The following is a 23,676-nucleotide window of genomic DNA, read 5'->3' on the forward strand; positions in this document are numbered from 1 at the left end:
ATGGTCCTGTCCTCATTTTAAAAGGTCCTTTTGTTTTTTCAGATTTAAGCATTGGAGATTTCGGATGAGGTCAACTCTCGAGTCATGAGGAAAGATTCCAACGTTCCAATGGCCCTCATGCATGAACACCCACATGGATTCTTATCCAAAACTACCCAATCTTTAACCTGCACTCGATCAGAAGAATCATTTTCAGTTACACAAGAACCAAATCTATACTAGCTATAGATGTTCGATTTGCACAAATAAATATAACATGTTTAGCAAATGCTGTTAGTTGGTTGTCAAGAATCTTACAATAATCCACTGCAAGTAGGTAGCACGTGCCAACATCTTTTTCAGCCTATAAAGAGGAATGAAGCAATGGCCAGCACCAAGAAGCCACACCAGTCAACCTTTTTCAGACCATCTGCAACTCTAAGGAGAGACATACACTAGCTAGCTGTGCTGAGTCTAGAACCCGGTCTCTAGAACCTTCCATTGGATCGATCGATGGACCGCGTGGCGAGGCTGGCGTCGGAGCGGGCGGTGGTGGTGTTCACGGCGAGCAACTGCAGCATGTGCGACGTGGTGACGTCGCTGCTGGGCAGCCTTGGCGTGAACGCGGCCGTGCACGAGCTGGACAGGGATCCCCGGGGACGGGAGATGGAGCGGGAGCTCGCCAGGAGGCTCGGCGCCGGCGCCGTGCGCGGCGGCACGCCCACCGTGCCGGCGGTGTTCGTGGGCGGAGACCTCGTCGGCGGGACCAACAGGGTCATGGCGCTGCACCTCGCCGGCGAGCTCGTGCCCATGCTCAGGAACGCCGGCGCGCTCTGGCTGTAGGAGCTCAGAACGCCGTCGGCGCTCATGCATGCACGCGCGTGCAAGCATGTCTTAGCTTTTTTCGTCAGATGTGTACAGATGAATAAAAAGATGGTAAGTACTAAGAACTGAAAAAAAGAAGAAGAAAAAGATCGATGCAGAAGAGTGCGTGAATGCCAGGTTTTTTGTATCCTGTGCTTGGAACAAAGTCAAATATCGCATCCTTTTTTCACTCACATGATTGTCGATATTATTTTACTATTCGATCTTTGATCAATATATTCATTTTTTTTCTTTTACAGAAATACTACAAGTGTATTTCTGAAAGTTCAGAATCAAAGAAAAGTAGAAAAGAAAAGTTCAGAATCAAGTGATCATTACAAATGCATAATATCTGAAAGTTCAGAATCAAAGAAAAGTAGAAAAGAAAAACCAAAACTGGTCCACCCGTGGGCCATGTAGCCTCCCACTGCTGGGCCATCTTGGGCCACATGTACCGTGCTACTAGGCTGTTAAGAGACCTTTTTTAAAAAAAGGGGATTAAAAAAAATTAAAATTCGAAAAAGGGGTGCCAGTTCGAAAAAATTTGGGAAATGGGTGCTTCCCGCCCGTTGAATGGGCGGAATGGGGCATCCCGCCCAATGGTTGGGCGGGAGGTTCTGAAAAAATTTCCAGGGGCCTCTTCGCGAATAAGAAAAATTTCTTATTCGCGAAGAGGTCTCTGAAGCAGGCAACCCGCCCGGCCACTGGGCGGGAAGCTTCCCGCCCGGCCAGTGGGCGGCAGGCCTCCTTGCGCCATTTTTGTTATATCTTCTTTGAATTTATATTTCACAAACTATTTGGAATTCAAACTTTTTCCAAATACAAGATTTATTCGCCATACTCTTATGTATGCATATAAAATTTTAATTCAATTTTTCGAAGAAGATTATGGTATCTAAAACTCGTACGAAAATAGTTAAACGATAACGTTTTGCAACGTAGAATCTAAATATTACGATAGTACAATACATTGAGCCATTAAAAATAAAACAATGTGATAACAAATATTACAAATATATGAATCCAAATATTCTGTCTTCAGTCAATGCGGCAAATATTACAAATACGCATCCAGGTCTGATACAATCTCAACGCGGCAAATATTACATATGAGCAAATAACGATCAAATAAAATTACAACTAAATGATGCTTGATGATGTACTAGCACTCGATCGGCGACGTCTCCCACTCCTTGATGCAACCGGAGGTTTTCCATCTGTAGCATCACCTGTAGGGCCAGCTTGAGCAGAACTGGGGCCAGCATCATTGGTTGGACAACGTTTATACGTATGTCCAATCTGATTACATGCACTGCAGCGTTGTGTCCTAGGACGGAGCTCTGACTCATCCATATCATTACGAATACGCCGTGACTGACGGCGCCCTCTCTTAACCCGTGATGATCTTGGGCCTGGAATATATATAACAGGATTCGCTGTCTCAGTGAACGATCCAACCAAACGGAACCCATAGATCTCATACTGCCAGGTGCTAGCAATTGTCTCCTTTCTGAAGTAATATGAAACATATATATCGACCGGATGTCCAATATCCGCACAAGCAGCCATTACATGAGAACAAGGTAAGTGCAGCAACTTGGGCCTCATGCATGAGCAACAACAAGTTCCATCAAACTTGAGAATGCACTCCTTTACAGGAGTTTGACGTCTCATGCCATGTCGCGCCCTGTCTTTAGGAGATACCTCAAACTTGAGCTCCTGTGTTCCACATTGCCGTACATGGTGTAGCCGGGCGCTTTCTGCCTTTTTAGTCATATATTCTGTTATCTTGAATCCAAAATTTCTGTCTGGATCTCGCATGAATACCTGATTTTTAGTGAACCGGTCCCGAAAGTAATCGGTAGACCCGCGGACAATGAATTCAACAATTGCAACCAGTGGCAGCCCACGAACATCTCGCAGCACCCAATTGTAAACTTCGGCAAAGTTGGTGGTCATTATACCGTACCTTGCACCATCGGTATCATAAAGTAACGCTCACTTCTCCTTGGGTTCATTCTCCATCCATTCAGAAAATTTTTTCACCGCTGACCCAGACCTTCTGCGAGTACGTGCAGTATTTGTTGGCAGAGGGCACAAAGCCTCTGCTTCAGCCTGTGCAGTTATGTTTTTTGATGCGTCCTCGGCTCTTTTCTTCCCGGTCAGTTCATCAAGTTTCTGCCACTGCTTGTTAAATTTTTGCTGATTCGTTTCCTTGCATAGCCTCTTGAACATATCCATAAGGTGCTTGTTCTTGAATTGCCTGAAAAAGTTTGCACCGATATGCCTCATGCACCACCTACTGCGAATATCACGCCACTTTGGCGGCTCTCCGGTCTCCACACACCCCTGCTGCAAATCTAGTATTGCCCTCAGTATGCCGGCGTGACGATCATGAATCAGGCAGACATCTTCCCTATCCCGAACGACTGCAAGCTTAACCCGTTCCAGAAACCAGTACCAACTATCTGTGTTTGAAAGGACCTCAAGATGCCTAGAGGGGGGGGTGAATAGGCTAATCTGCAACTTAAAACACTTTGAACACGGTTAGAAACACAGGTATCCGGATACTCCGGATATATGTCCGGATACTCCGGATATAGAGTCCGGAGTTTCCGGATATAGTATCCGGACTATCCGGGTATGAAAAAACGTGCTACTAATCACTGTTGTAGATGCTGTAAATTAGATCAGGTAAATTTAGATGAACTAGGGGTACCTCTGAAGTGTTTCTCACTAGTTTTCTTTCTCGTGAGACTTGTACAAAAATAGATCGGCCTCAAACCCTAAAAGGTTAGTCTCACAAGCAAATAATCAAGAGTATGAGGTAGAAATATGAGATCGACACAGAATTTGTTTCCCGAAGTTCACTCCCAAAGGAGCTACGTCTCCGTTGAGGAAGAATTCAAGAGACGGTGCTCAAGAACTCCTATGCTCCTCTCCCAAGGGTGAGACCAACGCTCAAACCCTAGGGTCACTTACTATGAATTCCTCGGAGAGGAAAGAAGATTACAAACCAGCTGTGATGCTCACAAACCAATCACGCAATCACAAGCGACGCCTAGCCGTCTAGGAGCTTGAAGCTCCAAGAGTAACAAACTAGAATCCACGGGCTAGACTTGGTTTGATGTGCTCAAGAGATGAAATCAAGGCTTACTTGCACAATCTTAGCTCTTGCAACAATCTCACTTCAAACCCCAATGAAAATCACTCAAGAATGAGGCAAATGGGGAGTGAGAGGGCTCTCTTTAGGCTTTCTGCAGGTCTGGTCGAAAAAGAGCAAGAGAGAGAGAGTGAGAGGGGGTATGGGGGTATTTATACCCCCTCTCCCAGAAACTAGCCGTTGGGAGAGCGGTACCCGGAAACTCCGGGTATATGTCCGGATACTCCGGACCCAGGGGTCCGGAGACTCCGGACCAAACTGGTTTTTGCAGACGGGTAACAGTAACCCGGATACTCCGGGTATACGTCCGGATACTCCGGACATTCTGTCCGGACATTCCGGACTGGGACCCGGACACTCCGGGTTAGACATAGAATTTCACTTTTAAGTCCCTTTTTAGTGTTGAGATGGTTTCTTTATGATTTCAGTGGGTTCTCTTGAGCACAACTACCATGTCTATACTAGTGGATCACAGTTCCCCTTGATAGTACGGCGTTTCCTATACTCAAATTTCAAACATAAAATCTAATCTTTAAAACTCTTGAGGACGCCGCTTTTCATATCCTTTTTGAGGGCTCACGCTTCTCTAAAGCTTTGCTTAATCACCATTAGCACCTGCACACATGCTTAATGACACGATTAAATATACATGTGCTTTGTCATATATCACCAAAACCCACTTAGGGGCCTAGATATCTTTCAATCTCCCCCTTTTTGGTGATTGATGACAACTCACATGTATCTCAAAATAGTTTCTTCTACAGCACTCAAACATGTGCAAGATCTCAAACTAAGTTACGAGAATCCAAAATATTTAGCTCACTCCTCAAGGTACAAAACCTTTGCTCATCAAGTGGTTTAGTGAAGATATCGGCTAGTTGTTTATCGGTGCTCACATGACTTAAAACGATATCTCCTTTGGCTTCATGGTCTCTCAAGAAATGGTGCCTTATGTCAATATGTTTGGTTCTTGAGTGGTTAACAGGATTGTTCGCTAGTTTGATTGCACTCTCATTGTCACACAAGAGTGGAATCTTGCTAAACTTACAACCAAAATCTCTCAAGGTGGATTTCATCCAAAGTAATTGTGCACAACAAGCACCTGCAGCAACATATTCGGCTTCGGCAGTTGATAAGGCAACGGAATTTTGTTTCTTGGAACTCCAAGACACAAGGGACCGGCCAAGAAATTGACAAGTCCCCGATGTACTCTTCCTATCTACTTTGCAACCAGCATAATCCGAATCGGAGTAGCCAAGTAGATTGAAAGTGGAGCCCTTGGGATATCACAAGCCAAGGTACGGAGTGAAAACTAAATATCTTAGAATTCTTTTAACAGCCATAAGATGACATTCCTTAGGATTAGCTTGAAACCTTGCACACATGCACACACTAAGCATGATATCGGGCCTAGATGCACAAAGATAAAGAAGGGATCCAATCATGGAGCGATATACCTTTTGATCTACGGCCTTCCCATCTTCATTTAGATCGAGATGTCCATTAGTCGGCATGGGTGTCTTGATAGGCTTGGCATTCTCCATGTCAAACTTTTTCAACATATCCTTGGTATACTTGGTTTGACAAATAAAGGTTCCTTCCTTGAGTTGCTTGATTTGAAAGCCAAGAAAGAATGTCAACTCCCCCATCATGGACATCTCGAATCTCTTTGTCATGATCCTACTAAAATCCTCGCACCAAGATTGATTAGTAGAACCAAATATAATGTCATCGACATATATTTGGCACACAAAAATTTCTTTGTCAACTTTGCGAGTGAAAAGAGTAGGATCGGCTTTGCCTATCTCAAAGCCTTTTCTTAAGAGAAAATCCTTAAGGCATTCATACCATGCTCTAGGAGCTTGCTTAAGCCTGTAGAGCGCCTTATGGAGCTTGTAGACGTGATTAGGCAGCTGGGGATCTTCAAAGCCCGGTGGTTGCTCAACATATACCAATTCGGAGATTGGTCCATTAAGAAAAGCACTCTTCACATCCATTTGGTATAGCTTGAAATCATGGTGAGTTGCAAAGGCAAGCAAGATTCGAATTGACTCAAGCCTAGCTACGGGTGCATAAGTCTCACCAAAATCCAAACCTTCGATTTGAGTGAAGCCTTGAGCAACCAACCTTGCCTTGTTTCTTGTTACCACGCCATGTTCATCTTGTTTGTTTCGAAAGACCCACTTTGTCCCAATGACATTTTGCTTGGGTCTTTCTACCAAGGACCAGACTTCATTCCGTGTGAAGTTGTTCAACTCTTCTTGCATGGCCATCACCCAATCCGGATCATCCAGAGCTTCTTCAACCTTAAGTGGTTCCAAAGAAGAAACAAACGAGTAATGTTCACAAAAGGTTGCTAAACGAGAACGAGTAGTTACCCCTTTGTTTATACTTCCAAGAATATTATCCACGGGATGATCCTTTTGAATAATTTGATGAATTCTTGGATGAGGAACTTGAGCTTCATGTTGTATAGGCTCGACTTCTTGTTCAGCCTGAGGTTGATCTTGATGAGGAGATGATGGTCGATCTTCTGTAACCCGGATACTCCGGACCGGTGTCCGGATACTCCGGACAGGTGATCCGGAGTCTCCGGATTTGTACCCGGAGTTTCCGGGTTGCGCTGCGGAAGTTGATGTAGATGACCCTTTGAACATCAACACATCATCATCGTCTTGATCCTCTTGTTCTTGTGGCTTTATTTTACCAGTGGCTAGCTTCTTGATCGCCTTGTTTGGTGATTCTTCCATGCCTACAACATCATCAACTTGCTCTTCTTGAGAGCCATTAGATTCATCAAATGTCACGTCACACGCAACTTCAACACAACCGGAGGTTTTGTTGAAGACACGATATCCATGAGCATTTGAGGCATAACCAAGAAGAAAACCTTCATCAACTTTAGATGCAAATTTAGAGTTCTTGGGCTTCTTGTTGAGAATGAAGCACTTACTTCCAAAAACTCTAAAATATGACACATTAGGCTTTTTACCAAGTAGAAGTTCGTAGGCCGTCTTGTTCAAGATCTTGTGAAGATAAAGACGGTTGATAGCGTGACATGCTGTGTTGATTGCTTCCGCCCAAAATTGATCCGAGACCTTGTATTCATCAAGCATTGTTCTTGCGGCTTCAATGAGAGTTCTATTTTTCCTTTCAACAATTCCATTTTGTTGTGGAGTGTATGGAACGGAGAACTCATGCCCAATGCCCTCTTCTTCTAAAAATTCTTCAATGTTGGTGTTCTTGAATTCGGTGCCATTGTCACTTCTCACTTTCTTGATCTTGGTCTCGAATTCATTTTGAGCTCTTTTTGCAAATTTCTTGAATGTCTCTTGCACTACACTTTTGTCATGCAAAAAGAATACCCAAGTGAAACGAGAATAATCATCAACAATAACAAGTCCATATTTGTTACCACCAATGCTTATATAAGCCACCGGACCAAAAAGATCCATGTGTAGTAGTTCAAATGGCTTGACGGTGGTGATGATGCTCTTTGACGGGTGAGGAACACCAACTTGCTTTCCGGCTTGACAAGCACTACAAATACGATCTTTCTCAAAAGAGACATGTGTTAGTCCTAGAATGTGATCCCCCTTTAGGAGCTTGTTGAGATTTCTCATCCCAACATGAGCTAGTCGGCGATGCCATAACCAACCCAAGCTAGACTTTGCCACCAAGCATGTATCAAGTTGAGCCTTTTCTTGTGAAAAATTCACTAGATAAAGCTTTCCCTTGAGTACACCTTTGAAGGCAACGGAGCCATCGCTTCTCCTAATGACGGTCACACCTTCGTTAGTGAATAAACAATTGAAACCCGATACACAAAGTTGTGATATGGATAGCAAATTATACCCAAGAGATTCGACTAAAAGAACTTTTGAAAGAGAGAATTTTGAGTTTAAATCAATACTACCGGTACCAATCACTTTTCCCTTTTGATTTCCGGCAAAAGTAATGTAATGATCATCATTTGACTCTTTCAAACTCTCGAATATGCTTCCTTCTCCGATCATATGATTGGTGCATCCGCTATCAATTACCCATGTTGATCCACCGGAAAAGTATTCCTACAAAACAAGATTAATTCTTTCTTTTAGGTACCCAACAATACTTGGGTTCTTGAGTGTTAGTCAAAAGCACTTTGGGTACCCACACATGGCTTTTCACTTTAGTATTCCATGAGCGGTGACCCACAAACCTAGCAACCACTTTACCATGGTGGTTCCTAGTTAAAACATAATCCGCATAAAATGACATTTGAGATGATGCTTTTGGTGTCTTGAGTATTTGAAATTTGTCTTGCTTCAAGGAGGATGCAACAATTTTGGCACCTTCATCACATGTTGTGCCTCTCTTCACAAACTTGATTTGACTTAACCCTTGCTTCTCACTACTTCTCCTATGGATGGGAGTTGTCATGTTCACTAGGCCTCCTCTTGCCCCTAATGCGGCCTTCTTGTTATTCTTGACATAAGGAATGGTTTGAGAAGTGCCATCTTCATTCTTTCCTAATCCCTTACCTTTCTCAAAACCATATTTACTTAAGTATCTTGAACCAAATCCCTTGGTATGCTTCTCAAACTCACCTACCCTCGGTGAGGGATTTGTCTTGAGTACTCCCTTGTGAGATATCTCCTCTTCTTGCACCAATTGGGTAAGTCTATTAATCTCTTTCCTCATGGCTTGCACTTCGGCATGGTTAGTCACACAAGTTTGAATATCAACATTAAAGCATCGTGCACAACCATTACTAGTTGAAGGACTAGATGACTTTGATGTCTTACAAGTGTTAGAGGAGCTTACTAGGAGAGTGCTAACTTTAACTTCAAGTGCCGTGTTCATGGCTTGCAAGCTTGTTAAGCTTTCTTGAAGTTTATCATTGTCTCTCTTTAATCTAGCACGAGTGTTTTCAACTAAAAGAAGTTCTTTAGTTAAGTCATCCACTTTCCTCTTTTCACTAGTAAATGACTCTTCTACCTCAAGAAGCATGTTATCCTTAGCTTTTAGAGATTCTCCAAGCCTCTTGTTTTCCTTCCTTTCATAGGTAAGGTTCTTTTCAAGAGTCTCGGATTTTTCTCTTTCAAGCCTAAACAATTCCTCTTGCGATTCAAGAGTCTCATCTAGATCATCTAGTTTCATTATTAATTTCATTATTCTAGTTGCCGCACTCTTGCCATATTGTTTAATAAGATTAGCAACTTCATCATCATCATCTATTTCATCATCCGATGAGCTTGGAGATATTACCTTTGAGTTCTTTGCCATCAAGCACATAATTTGGTCTTGACCTTCATCATCGGTGAGATCTTCAAACAAGCTTGGATGATGTGAAGATAAAGTCTTGAATGCCATGGTTGCAATGTCTTCATTGTCGGAGTTGCTTTCTTCATTTGAATCCCATTCTTGACCAAGATGAGCTTCACCAACATGCTTTTTATATCTTGGCTTATCCCTCTTGGATGAACTCTCCTTGCCATTCTTGTTCTTCTTCTTTTCTTCCGGACAATCCGCAATGAAATGCCCGATTTTCTTGCAACCGAAGCATGGCTTGCTTGATCTTCTTCTTGATTCATTCTTGTTCTTGCCAAAGTTTCGAAAGTTGCCCTTCCTTAGAACTCTTCTAAAGTTCTTGATGAAAAAGGCCATTTGCTCATCATCAAGCTCATCATCTTCACTATCACTAGAGTCATCAATCTTTGATGGTTGAGATGCCTTTTCTTTGCCTTTCAACTTAGCTTGAAGAGCCAACCCATTATTCCTTGCAGCTTGCTCTTGTAGGTCGGCTAAGTCTTGATTTATTTTGACTCTCTTCAATTGATCATGATGAGCCTCAATTCTTCCAAGAACGTTCTCGGCGGTGAAGTGCTTGAAACCTCTTTCCGCTCTTATCAAACTAGGTAATGTGACATCCCTAGCCATGTAGACGGTTAAGAGCTTATCCACTATCTCACGATCACCCCATTTGTCTCCACCAAGAGATTTGATTTGATTGGTGATCCTTTTCATACGGTTATACATCTCCTTAACGGTTTCATCTTTCTTCATGGAGAATAGACATAGTTCATCTTCCAAAGTCTTGATTCTTGATTCTCGGACTTTTCTTGATCCTTGATGATTTACTTGGAGAGTGTCCCAAGCATCCTTGGCGGTGGAGCAATCTTCAATTTTGTCAAACTCTTCCGGACTCACGGAAGTGTGAAGAATGTTCAAAGCTTGATAATTTCTTTGTAAGACATATGCTTGAACGGGTGTTGTGGCTTCTCCATCTTCCGGGATCTCACACCCTACTTCAATAATTTTCCATAGATCCTTATGAATCGCACTCAAATAACCAAACATCTTGGTCTTCCATTGATTATACCCCGTTCCATCAAAATAAGGGGGCTTTCCCATGTGAATTGAAGCACTATGATCACTAGGAATTTGAAATGTATAGTCATGACCAACTTGGTGATAGTTGGCTCTTTTCTTCATCTTTGAAGAGCTTGAAGATCTTCTCTTATAGTCGTTGTCCGAGTCATCACTTGACTCTATCATAATCTTGGAGCTTGATTTCTCTTTCTTTCTTTGCAATTTCTTCTTCTTCCTCCAAGCCTTCCATTCTTGAAATGACATCTCATCGTCGGTTGTTTCCAAATCTTCTTCCTCTTCTTGTAGCCTGTTCTTTTTCTTATCCTCTGATCTTTCAGATGACTTCTCCCTCTGAACTTCAACCATTGGATCGGCTTGACCCTTGGATGAAGCGTCACTCGACATCTTGACTCTCCAAGCGGTTAAGCTTCAAATATGGAGAACCTTGCTCTGATACCAATTGAAAGGACCTCAAGATGCCTAGAGGGGGGTGAATAGGCTAATCTGCAACTTAAAACACTTTGAACACGGTTAGAAACACAGGTATCCGGATACTCCGGATATATGTCCGGATACTCCGGATATAGAGTCCGGAGTTTCCGGATATAGTATCCGGACTATCCGGGTATGAAAAAACGTGCTACTAATCACTGTTGTAGATGCTGTAAATTAGATCAGGTAAATTTAGATGAACTAGGGGTACCTCTGAAGTGTTTCTCACTAGTTTTCTTTCTCGTGAGACTTGTACAAAAATAGATCGGCCTCAAACCCTAAAAGGTTAGTCTCACAAGCAAATAATCAAGAGTATGAGGTAGAAATATGAGATCGACACAGAATTTGTTTCCCGAAGTTCACTCCCAAAGGAGCTACGTCTCCGTTGAGGAAGAATTCAAGAGACGGTGCTCAAGAACTCCTATGCTCCTCTCCCAAGGGTGAGACCAACGCTCAAACCCTAGGGTCACTTACTATGAATTCCTCGGAGAGGAAAGAAGATTACAAACCAGCTGTGATGCTCACAAACCAATCACGCAATCACAAGCGACGCCTAGCCGTCTAGGAGCTTGAAGCTCCAAGAGTAACAAACTAGAATCCACGGGCTAGACTTGGTTTGATGTGCTCAAGAGATGAAATCAAGGCTTACTTGCACAATCTTAGCTCTTGCAACAATCTCACTTCAAACCCCAATGAAAATCACTCAAGAATGAGGCAAATGGGGAGTGAGAGGGCTCTCTTTAGGCTTTCTGCAGGTCTGGTCGAAAAAGAGCAAGAGAGAGAGAGTGAGAGGGGGTATGGGGGTATTTATACCCCCTCTCCCAGAAACTAGCCGTTGGGAGAGCGGTACCCGGAAACTCCGGGTATATGTCCGGATACTCCGGACCCAGGGGTCCGGAGACTCCGGACCAAACTGGTTTTTGCAGACGGGTAACAGTAACCCGGATACTCCGGGTATACGTCCGGATACTCCGGACATTCTGTCCGGACATTCCGGACTGGGACCCGGACACTCCGGGTTAGACATAGAATTTCACTTTTAAGTCCCTTTTTAGTGTTGAGATGGTTTCTTTATGATTTCAGTGGGTTCTCTTGAGCACAACTACCATGTCTACACTAGTGGATCACAGTTCCCCTTGATAGTACGGCGTTTCCTATACTCAAATTTCAAACATAAAATCTAATCTTTAAAACTCTTGAGGACGCCGCTTTTCATATCCTTTTTGAGGGCTCACGCTTCTCTAAAGCTTTGCTTAATCACCATTAGCACCTGCACACATGCTTAATGACACGATTAAATATACATGTGCTTTGTCATATATCACCAAAACCCACTTAGGGGCCTAGATATCTTTCAGTGTTCTCACTCTCAACAAAAGCAAAAGCAACAGGCACCAATTGATTGTTTCCATCCACTCCAATAGCTGTCAGCATTTGCAATCTATACTTTCCTGTGAGAAAGGTCCCGTCGATGCACAGGAGAGGCCGACAGTGATGGAATGCGTTAATGCATGGACCCAAGCTGAAAAAGATCCGCAGCAATGTGTGGGGCGTACCTTCTCCTCTTTCTAGAGTTTTCAGGTCATAGTAGCTTCCAGGATTTCTCTGACATAGGACGGCCAGCAATCGAGGAACATTATCATATGCATATGCAGCCTCGAACGTACCACACCTCATCTCCAATACCTTTTGTTTTGCACTCCACGCCTTGCTGTACGAGATGGTATACTTGTACTTTTCCTGAATGTACCTGATAATAGACTTTGGTTCATATGACAAGTTGTCTACTATCGACCCGTACATCTCATTTGCGATGTATTGCGACGTGAGGTTGCGATAGCTCTTCTGCACCCCAGGTAAATGACAAGTGTGCTGAGTGACAATGGAGCATTCCCAATAATCTTTCCATTTACCCTTATAGGCATGCACCCGCCATGGACAGCCATCCTTCACACATACCACTTCGTACTTACGAGATTTGCACTCCACTGTCTTAAACTCTCGCATAAGAGAGAGAGACCAGCACTTAACAGCTTCCTTCACCTCTTCAATTGAATGGTACCTTGCACCCTGGATAATTTCATTCTCCCTGCAATCCGAATGCCAGCTAGATCCGTCATCTACGACAAGATGACTGAAGTCACTGCTTACCCAATCTTGAGGCACATCATCATCATCATCAGACGAATCGGCATTCTTTGCTTCATCCAATTCACGTTCTTCGTCTTGCAGCTGTTCAACAATAAAGGGTATGTTCTCCCCCTCATCAGCCACACATTGAGGTGCTTCGGTGCCACCTGCCTCAATGTTTGCCTCCTCAACTTCTTCATCAATATTTTCATCCCCCGGAGCAGCTTCAATGTTTATCAAAGGGTTTTGGTGCACACTGACAAGGAGTACCAGTGGCCACTGCCAATGACTTGCATTTTGCAGATAAGTTAACCAGTCCTCGTTGCTTGCAAGTGGCATCAGCTCCCAGATCAAAGCGTGAGTGGTACGATTTATGACGCATTGAACACTCACAGTGTGTGTCTCCTGATTAATCCTTAATCCCCTCATTAACCAGTTGCATAGGGATTCAAATGTTCTCTCGTGCGGCCTGGTAATTCCTCTAACCGCACAGTTGAATTCACTTAAATCGACCCCATTCGGCCCATAAATCATATTTCCTTCTCCGTAATATATACTGAAAATACCCCTCTCGGAAGACATATCTGTCAATCATTAATAAACTAGTTATACTACATATTAATACACAACGAACGACGATCCTAAATTTCAGATTATATTTTATAGATTCTAAACTATTCAGATTATAAATTATACTAAAAATAAATAAAAATACTAAAAACTATTCAAAACATAACTACTCTAAGAAATATTTCCTAAATTATAGTCATTTTCAAGTACTTATACGGCTAGAATGAGAATATACCTCCAAATCGACGTGTGGACAGGGCTTCGCCGCTTCCTCTTCTCTCTTCCTCTTTTCTCTTCCTCTCCTCTCTTTCTCTTTTTTCTGATTTTTGCTGGATAAAATGAAATTTTCGGGGCAGGTTGGGGCTTATATAGCCCATGGGGGGACCTCCCGCCCAACCAAAGGGCGGAATGCCCCTAAGCACAACATCCTGCCCTTTGGTTGGGCGGGATGCCCTCACAGGGACCTCTCCGCGAAAAAATTATTTGCGAAGAGGCCCTCGGGGGACATCCCGCCCGCTGGTTGGGCGGGAGGTCCCCGGCCCCACGCTTCCCGCCCGTTCAGTGGGCGGGAAGCACCCATTTTCCTAATTTCCCCCATCCGGCTCCCCTTTTTCGAATTTTAATTTTTTTTAATCCCTTTTTTAAAAAAAGTTCCTGTTAAGACACAAATATGGGATGGAGGCAAGGAAGTCCCAACATACCATTCAGCATTTAAAAGAAACATGCACCATTCACTTTTATTTTTCTTGCAAAATAGACGTAAGTTCCTTTATTTTATAATGTTAGGATTTAATATTTGTTCTTAAACGGTCTGAATATGGAATCATCCCAGATAGAAAAACTAATCATTGCTCCTGTTTTGGACCATGCATGCTACCCTCACGTAACAACAGATACATTTTTGACACGCATATAAGGTTGTCTCCAACGTTGCCCTCTAAACGATTCTGTACCTTATATATAGACAAGATTCCGTTCTCTAAATTGTCCTCTAAATTAGAGAACGCTACAGGTTTTCTCTATATATAGAGATTCTCTCTCCTCTTCTCTATTTTTTCTTTACGTTTTAAACACTGAATTAAATAAAAATAACGACAGATACTTTTGATAGGCATATAACAACAGATTTAAGAGGACTAACAGCATGCGTATTTGGTCAATGACGACGATCACTGTGCAAGCATGGTCCTTCACGACATGACTGACCAACTATGGCTGACTGTCACCTGTTCTGTTTTTGTCAGTTGTGTGCTATTATTATCTTTGCAGTAAGCACCAACGGGGTTTGTCCTTGCACGTCCTCCCCAGTCCTCTGGCAGCATCTTTTGTGGACAGCCAATCCATTTCTACTAATGTACCTGCTAAATAGCTATGATCAGTGTTGATAGAGATTTGATTTGAACTTTTGGGTACAGTACGTTTGGTGAAACTCAGGATATAGTTTTCACCTAAGTTCATGCTCTAACTTTTATCATAGTTTTTAGAAAATGGCGAGAAGGTTTGGCCTGGCATGGTGTCTGGTGCACACCTGGACTCATTATTTATCACGTCGCTCTGCGTCATTAATTTGTAAAACTCTGTAATTTTGTTTCTCTCCGCTTAATATAAAGATGCGTAACTCTTCTGCGTATTTGAGAAAAAAATTATTTATCACATCACCCCTAGCGATAAAAAGTATATAGAAATATCATCTATTACTAAACCGCCTCTATCGAATGACACAATATGTTTATACATCCCTCACTGTAATTTGACGTTTTCTCTCATCCTTCTTCAGCTCTAATTTTGTAGGATGTTCTTTTCCTATGATCCTATCTATGATTGGAAAATAATAATCCAAACTGTGGACATGTGCAAAAGGGTGCTCGGTTGTTGAAACCGTTCAGGAAACATGATGCATGTAGAGCTACTCATAGGCAAGCACAAGGGAGGGATCTGGTCACAGTGGGCTGGCGCAGAAGATCCTGCGCGTGGGTGTGATTATGGTACAGGCGTACAGCCCCTGACATAGTGAACGGCCCGACGGGATTTAATGCGGCTGTCGGCTACTTGCTCGCGCTGCCCCCATCGTGACATGCAACGCTCCAAGATCTACCCTTCCATACGTGAAACCTAGTACGTGAAATCACAGGCAAAAAATACATAGGTTCAAAAATTACATATACTCTTTTAAACAAGACAAGAGATGCATTTAGAAAATAACGCAAAGCTACAGATTTAAGCCACGAGATCACAAAGTTTTAGGTCCAACAACAGTTGTCTCACAAAAATACTACATTTTTTATTTTAAAAATTTAAGAACTTTTAGCTAGACACATGGTAACATCTAAATCAGTAATCTTATCATACTGTGTTAGCACGAACACGCAGTTTTGGTGTACAACTCCCAACTAATATGTATTCTTGTGACAAAGATGACTTGAACCTTGGGTTCTTTGGCAGTAATTTATTTGTGGTTCTGCAAAATAATTTACATGCAAAAAACTGATTTTCTTGATTTCCTAAAGGCAACCCGGAAAAAAACGATTGCACAAATGACTATACTGACAGATCGTTCAAAAAAAACTATACTGACAGCAAACAAGGACACGATACGATTTTCAGTGCTTTCCTGTGCTCGCCGGGCCCACGGCGTCAGGCTCGAAGCCGGGACCGATGCAGGCTTTCCCATGACCACAGCGAGAACGACTGTGGTAAATGAAACCATGCCAGGTCAGGTCAGGTACCACATGCGCGTGTTTCTAGGGAAACCATAATTGCGCCTTGGAACGGCAGAGAGAGGCCGGCTCTGTCTGGACATAGATTTGCTCAGACACTATTTTTTTTCATAACCTCCTCGAGGGCATTGAAATTAGTATCACATTAGTTTCTCAAAAAGTTAATATCACATTGTTTTTAAAGTATCATAAAAGAAGTGTTGAACTTTTTATGGATCATTTTTTGCGTTGTTTTGTTTGGTTCGTGTGTTCTATTAGCACAGTCCCAACCCATGGTTGTCTATAGTTAGGACCTGTTTATTTCCTTCCCTCTAAACTTTAGATCCATCACATCAAAGAGAATCTTGCTATTTAGAAGTATTAAATAAAATCTATTTATAAAACTTTTTGCACAGCTGTGTGCTAATTCGCGAGACAAATTTAATGAGCCTAATTAATCCATAATTTGCCACAGTGATGCTACAGTAATCATCCGCTAATCATGGACTAATATACCTCATTAGATTCGTCTCGCGAATTAGCACTGGGGTTCTGCAATTAGTTTTATAATTAGACTTTATTTAATACTTCTAAATGATAAAATTCTTTTTGATGTGACCCCTCTAAACTTTAGATCCTAGAAAACGAACACACCCTTAGTGTATCAACGAGATGATAGTACTAGAAACTACAATCCTCTCGGTCCCTTCCTGGTTTCTTCTCTCTTCCCCATCTTCGATGGATCTCTGCCTCTTTTCTAGCAAGCAAGCAGCTAAATCCATAAAATCAGATTTCCATCTCTATCAAATCAAAGCTCTGAATCTACCTCTGCAGCAACAACTCTTATTTTCTCTAAATCCAATTCACTGGGCAAGCAATCGATGGAGGGCAAGCGCTCCTATCTGCTCGGGATGCAAGCAGCATCTCCATCTTCTCCAAATCAGCACTTGTACAACTCCCTAGCAGAGCCGCGCTGCAGGTACTCAAGCTGTTGGCGCCCCTTCTTCCCAATCGGGCCAAATGCTCCGTTGGCGGCAAACCGACCGGCACAACGACGAGGCTTGTGGGCGAGTAGTGGGTGCGGGGCTCGCGGCGGGAAGCTCGAGCATGGCGGCGCGCTGCAGCTTGGCATGCGAGCGCGGGCGGCAGCGCGGCTAGTGCCGGCCATGGTAGGGTAGCGGCGGTCGGCAGGCGTCAAGGCATGCTCCATCACCGGCTCCATCGATGCATGGAGAAGCTCACGCAGGAGAAGCTAGTGCGCGGTGGGTATAGCAGCGATGCAGCGGATCGGGAGGTTGAGAAAAATCAGGGACGAAGAAACGACGAGCTGCTCCAACGCTGATTTTGCTAATTTCTTAGTTGGTACTATATTTAACTCTACGGACACTGAGCTGGAGGGTTGGGAGTGCGCTTAGGCTAATTGGGGTTTTATAGCGAGTTTTATAGCATTAATTACCATAATACATTAGTATTTTTGATGATGTGGCACTGATTTAACGAGGGAAGAGGACACTCTGCTAACTCGTTTCCAAGACGTTGTAAATGGCGCGAAACGATCACTGTGACCGTCGTTGTTTCACGGGGATCCCGTGCGCTACTAGATCAACTAGTATTTAATTATACTGATTAGCTTTGAAAATAGTGAATGAAACTTTCCATTGAGGTATAGTGTTTCGTTAGTCCCTAAGCTAATGTGGTATTTTTGGAAAGAGGAATACGAAACCGTGATTAGCCTTACATTACACCGTTCCATTGATTTGTTTTACTGCATGAAATATTATTTCAGATCTAAAAGGTTCCATCTTCTTTTTTGTTTATGTTTGATGTACGCATGGCATGATGCTAACAGTAAAGTGAATCACCTTTCATGGCTGTTGGCTGTTGCAGCCGCTGCCTCTAAACAGTATCACTATCGCGCAATGAAACAAAACACCACCACCTTACGACCTGCAAAAACTTTTCACAAGCTGCAGAGGCAGGCCCAGCACTCTCGCCAGAGGCTTCTTTACACCCCTCCCTCCACACACACAGCCAGCCTCTCGCTCCGAGAGTGGGAAAAGTCAATGTCGCTGCTGCCGCCGCCTGCTCCGCAGCTTCAGTGCCTCCACCACGCACTCTCCTCGAGCTCCCACACTTATCACTAGTGCAAATTTATGCCGGAGGTTGGAGCTGTTCTTCGCCCTGCTCATCTTTCTTACCTGCTCCGATCCAAGAAGTGGGTAGGGCTCCGTGCTCAGTTTGTTTGATGTGTTTTTTGTGCTTACTTTGATGTGCCTGTCTGATTCTTGGCAATGCCAATGGAACCTCTCGAGAAGCTTAAAAAATACATTTTTTTGAAAAAGAGAAGCTAAATACCATAAAAGAAATTTATGGGACTTGTTCTTGCTCCAAGCGAGGAACAGAGTTAGCGTTTCTTGATTTTTTTTTGTTGGTGCTCTGTCTAGTGGATTACTGGGCCCAAAAAAAATTTCTGTCCTTTTTTCCCCTCAGTATCTGCAACTGTTTGATGTCTTCCTGTTCTTGCTCAAGTCCCAAAGGCAGGACCCTTTTTTTAAAAGCAAAAATTTGTCCTTTTCTCCCCTTATTTTCGACATGATTTATTGGGACCAATCCCAACCGCTCCACTAACCCGACTTCTTTTCCGTTTCTTCGCGTCTCCGTGTTTGCAGGTGACAAGAGATTGCGGCGGTAGGGTTTGGTTAAATCGTTCGAGGTCTTGGGTAAATTTTGGGGCTGGACTGAAGAAGGGAGGTCGCAATGCCGAAGATGTTTGGGTTCTCTCGGCGCCGCATGAAGCTGGGGAGGTGAGATTTCAGTTCTTCGCTCATAAAATTTGCTGCTTTTCGTGGTTTGGTTTGTATCCATTTTTCCTACTGCATATTGGTAGATATTGGTTTTGTTTACTTGTTTTTGGTACTCATGGGCAAAGATTTTATATTTATCTATCATGCGAGATGTTTTCATTTGATTATTTCTGATTTTCTTGTATTTATTTGCCCGTTTAGAAGATTTGGGGGTTCCTATGTGAGAAAAAGTTGGTGCTTCTCATCTCACAAAAGAAGGGAAATGTTCCATCGGTGTTTTCTAGTTAAATTTCTGGGAGGTATTTGAACGTACTTCCGTTCTTTCCCTATAGACCTACAAATGCTTTTCTTGTGTTCAAATGACTTTTTCAAGGTCTTTTTCTGTAGCAACAAGGTTGAAATTTGGTTACTGTGATGAGCTTGAACCGTTCGGGTTCATTATTTGTTTCAAGTGACAATCATAAGCTTGACTAGTTGAGTTTCAAAAAAAAAAGTCTCTCATTGCGCATTCACTCTGCTTGCTCTCAACTTTCCACTGTCCTGCAGGTTAAAGGGTCATCTACACGATCCTTTCCATGGCTCTCGGAGCCCTTCTCGGCACACCAAGCGTTTTAGTCACCCCAATGTGAGATTTTCTGGTTCAATTGTATTGCATTTGCCTCCCTGATTCTATCGTGTCAATGGGATTTTAAGTTTATTAGCTTATGGAATCTGTCTAGGGAGAAGATCCAGTGACTACCTCAGTGAGTGGTCGCGCCGATGACCTTGCTTGGCGCTGCTCATCTGATACTTTTGATCTCAATGGGCGTGCTTTTGAGAGCTCAGAGAACTGGGCGGTGCTGTCAACAGAGGGCGACAAACCGACTCCTCGTTTTGATGTAAGTAACCATATTAAAATTCCTATCTTTTGGTAACAAATATAAATTCGAGTCTTGTCCTCCTCATCAATATTCTGAAGTCTTTATATCACATTCTTTTGGTGTAAACAGCATGCAGCAGCCGTTGTAGGGAGTAAAATGGTAGTCTTCGGTGGTGATTCTGGTCATCGCTTGCTAGATGATACAAAGGTAATGAATCAACACTGTTCTTGTTATGAGATAACTTCATGATCTCATCTTCTATATATGTATCTTTCAGATATTGAGCTTAGACAAGCTTACCTGGGATTCTGTGTCTCCTAAAGTTCGTCCATCATCAAATGGACGTTCTCTGAAGTTAACTCCGTGCAAAGGTCATTGCCTGGTATGTTCTTGCCTTCTTGGATCTCATTGTTCTCTCATTAAGTTTTTTGTATCAGTTTCAGTATCACTGTTACAAGTACATATTCAGAATTGGCAATTGATGCACTCTTGGTCTAGAAGTCACTTATCTGATTTTACTGGAATTTGTATTCTGGGAGATAGATTTGGGAGATAAATTTAATCTCCTTTTTTGCACTATGATAGCATCCTTGACAAAGCAATATAAGTCTGAAAGTCAAGGATTGACTTTCTTTGCTTTTAGCTTTACAACTTCTTACCTGGCATTGATCAAACCTGCTTTCGTTGATGTTTAGGTTCCATGGGGGAAGAATGTCATTCTTGTGGGAGGGAAAAGTGACCCACCTTATGAAAAGATATCAGGTTTGTGTGTGCTATTCGATTGTCTAACCCGTATCAATTTGTTTAATTTATCTGATTCTCTACCAAACTTCCAACAGAGACAATTAGGAATTCATCATTTGTTTTACTGCAGTATGGACCTTCAATACAGAAACTGAGCTCTGGTCGCATATGGAAGCCAAGGGTGATATCCCGGTAAAAATCTACACTTCTATTTGAATACTCCCTAAAATATTCTTGTGAATGAACAATGACAGAGACTGTACCCTTATTTTCAATTTCAGGTGTCTCGAAGTGGCCATACGGTGATCAGAGCAGGTCCTGTTCTAATTCTCTTTGGGGGAGAGGATGCCAAAGGGAAGAAACTACATGATCTTCACATGTTTGATCTGAAGTCATCAACATGGCTTCCTCTGAACTATAAGTGAGTCATTCTTGTCTAGAACCACAAATGGCGTCATTTCAAAAGCAAAGCAAAGAAAGTCTGGAGGTTAATTTAGCTAGCCAATTCAACTTTTCACTGTGCTTTGAAATGCAAACATCTTAGATGTAATACATTTTTAGCCTTTCCCTACTTCCCTGCAAGAAGCACCTCAATATTAGAATCATTCTCTTCACTATGTATTTTTCTTTTATTGATTCTGAGTTCATTGCTTTAGAGGTGCCGGACCTTCTCCAAGATCAAATCATGTAGCTGCACTTTACGACGATAGAATTCTATTGATTTTTGGTGGTCAGTCGAAGTCCAAGACGCTGAATGATATTCATGCTCTAGACTTCGAAACAGTAAGCTTTGTCAGGTTTATTTATAGTTTTTGCTTGTGAACAGCTTGCTGAAAATTGATATCCTTATTAGATGGTATGGTCAAGGGTCAAAACCCATGGTCATCATCCATCTCCTCGAGCAGGTTGCTGCGGAGCACTTTGTGGGACTAAATGGTATATCACTGGGGGTGGAAGCAAGAAAAAACGTAAGTTCCATTCTTTCACATCATTTACATATCATGGAAGATTCGTGGTTCTGTGTCATCTACCAGTATTATGTATCTTTCCTTTGAAGATTTGGTAATTTGTCAATCATGACCACATGCAATATCTAACGCAAAATGTTACCTTAGGTCATCCTGAAACATGGGTCTTTGATGTTCTGGAATCCAAATGGTCTGTTTGTGTAGTGCCTCCTAGTTCCTCGATCACTACGAAGAAAGTAAGTTTAAAATATTTGTTGTTGATTCTTTTTATGGTGTTGACATTCATGCTAAGATAGTGAAATTCAGAATAGCTATAACTTCAATCTGGCGCCCATTAGCAGAGATAACAGTGTTTCATGTGTGAAGTATCCCCACGGAATTCCTGCTTGTTCAGATGTTCATCACCTACCTATCTGATGAATAACCGATGACAAACTCTTGCAGGGTTTCAGCATGGTTCCACTGTACTACAGGGACAAGATTGTGCTTGTTGCTTTTGGAGGAAACAAAAAGGAGCCATCTGATAAGGTGATAGAACTGAAATTCATACAAAACACAGGCTTCATTTTCTTGATATTATTTCAGAATTAATCCTTTTCTTTCCATATCTTTTGTGTAATGGAGGCGCATTGAGTATTTGTAAATTTACATTAATTTGTGTTTCTGAAGGTTGAAGTACTAGTGGTGCTGCAAAACGAGCACTGTTTCAGTTGGCGGTCTGCACCTGAGGTCGAACCCTTACTGTATGAAGACTCTCCACCAAGCTCAAGGGAACTTGCTGATCACCTTAACAACTGTGCTCCTCTGTACTCTAGTAGCTCAGTAGCGAGGAGCAGCATTGCCACCACAGCGGAGAACTCATCTGGGAGGAAATCCCTCCCTGATTCACTGCTACAGAACTCAAATCTTGGGAGCTCATCGCTCCGCAGGCAGTTCCGTCAAGAACAGGACTGCAGCCTGGCGCAGAAACTGCAGAAACCAATCGATGATGACAAATACAAGGATGCTGATGATTGTTCTGAGCTACCTTCCATCACAAACCAAAAACCACGGAACGACACGCATCAGTCCCCAGATGCTGAAGCTAAAGCAAGGAAGCTGGGCAGAAGTTCATCGGACATCAACCACCATCATGACGTAAGGATAACCAACCTGATCAGGAGAAACATGGCGCTGGAAGAACAGCTTTCAGCTGCGCTGACAACCAAGGATGAAGCGGAGAAGAACCTGTCTCTGGTCATCGACAGCAAGGATGAGCTGGAGAAGAGGCTGACTGAGAGGGACAGGGAAGTCGAGGCGCTGAAGGAGAAGGTGACTGGGATGGAACTGGCACAGGAGGAGTCAAACAATCTCTCGAACACCGTCCACGCGGACAATGTGCGGCTCGAGCGCGAGGTGGCGTTCCTGAAGGCCGTCATGGATGAGACCCAGAAGGCAAGAGAACGAGCTATGCTCCATCTCACTGTGACTCAATGTACTGTTGTAATGCTGATGACTGTGGTTTTCATCTGTTTTCAGGAACTGCATTCGACTCGTGGAGTTCTAGCAGGAGAACGTGCAAGGACGTTCCAGCTCCAGGTAAATGCCTATCAATGCAAGAGTGTCATTACTGGCGTTTTCATGGATTGCCAAAGTTTGTGACCTGCTTGGCAGTTGCATTTCTGTCTATGTTACACTGAACTGCTAGGTGTGTTGACACTGCTTTGCCAGGTTGAAGTGTTCCATCTGAAGCAACGGCTGCAAACGATGGAAGGAAGGTCACCTACACCACGAAAGCCTCAGAATCTGTAGAGTACATGCGGAAGTGTACAGTATCCGAGCATTCTGTTGTAAATTCAATGCTGTATTATGAGTTGTAGGAGAGCATTTGATTTGTAACACTCAATGCAAAAACTATTTCGCCACTGGGACACAATTGTGTATCATTGAGTTTGGATCCATCCAAGAACATGCTATGCACAAATTCTGAGTTGTCCTTCAGCAGAAGATTTATTGAAGATCTGCTGAATTCTTTTGGTGCCATTGCCTCTTTTTTTCAGGGGCACCAACCCT

The 23,676-nt window shown here is 42.8% G+C and overlaps 2 protein-coding genes across 2 annotated transcripts; both read left to right on the forward strand.

Annotated features, from left to right (window-relative positions):
• Positions 1 to 390: 390 nt before the first annotated feature.
• LOC112903168 (glutaredoxin-C10-like) lies at positions 391 to 1,037 on the forward strand. Its single transcript, XM_025972386.1, has one exon. The coding sequence runs from the start codon at positions 493 to 495 to the stop codon at positions 820 to 822; it is 330 nt and encodes a 109-aa protein (XP_025828171.1). The 5' UTR covers positions 391 to 492; the 3' UTR covers positions 823 to 1,037.
• Positions 1,038 to 18,195: 17,158 nt separating this feature from the next.
• Positions 18,196 to 23,607, forward strand: LOC112903492 (acyl-CoA-binding domain-containing protein 6). Its single transcript, XM_025972761.1, has 16 exons — positions 18,196 to 18,467; positions 18,918 to 19,052; positions 19,599 to 19,677; positions 19,772 to 19,930; positions 20,042 to 20,119; positions 20,190 to 20,294; positions 20,608 to 20,674; positions 20,787 to 20,848; positions 20,938 to 21,077; positions 21,313 to 21,439; positions 21,510 to 21,624; positions 21,772 to 21,860; positions 22,069 to 22,152; positions 22,294 to 23,058; positions 23,143 to 23,202; positions 23,335 to 23,607. Exons 2-16 carry the CDS (start codon positions 19,006 to 19,008, stop codon positions 23,413 to 23,415), a joined length of 2,058 nt encoding a protein of 685 aa, XP_025828546.1. The 5' UTR covers positions 18,196 to 18,467; positions 18,918 to 19,005; the 3' UTR covers positions 23,416 to 23,607.
• The last annotated feature ends 69 nt before the right edge of the window (positions 23,608 to 23,676 follow it).

This window comes from Panicum hallii, chromosome 8 (assembly GCF_002211085.1).
Source record: "Panicum hallii strain FIL2 chromosome 8, PHallii_v3.1, whole genome shotgun sequence".
NCBI lineage: Eukaryota > Viridiplantae > Streptophyta > Magnoliopsida > Poales > Poaceae > Panicum > Panicum hallii.

Bases quoted from the DNA above. Each gene is read 5' to 3' on its own strand.
- LOC112903492 (XM_025972761.1), top strand. From the start codon at position 19,006: ATGCCGAAGATGTTTGGGTTCTCTCGGCGCCGCATGAAGCTGGGGAG. The intron at 21,078-21,312 runs GTGAGTCATTCT...TCATTGCTTTAG, and splicing joins TGGCTTCCTCTGAACTATAA to AGGTGCCGGACCTTCTCCAA. The intron at 21,861-22,068 runs GTAAGTTTAAAA...AAACTCTTGCAG, and splicing joins CCTCGATCACTACGAAGAAA to GGTTTCAGCATGGTTCCACT.
- LOC112903168 (XM_025972386.1), top strand. From the start codon at position 493: ATGGACCGCGTGGCGAGGCTGGCGTCGGAGCGGGCGGTGGTGGTGTTC.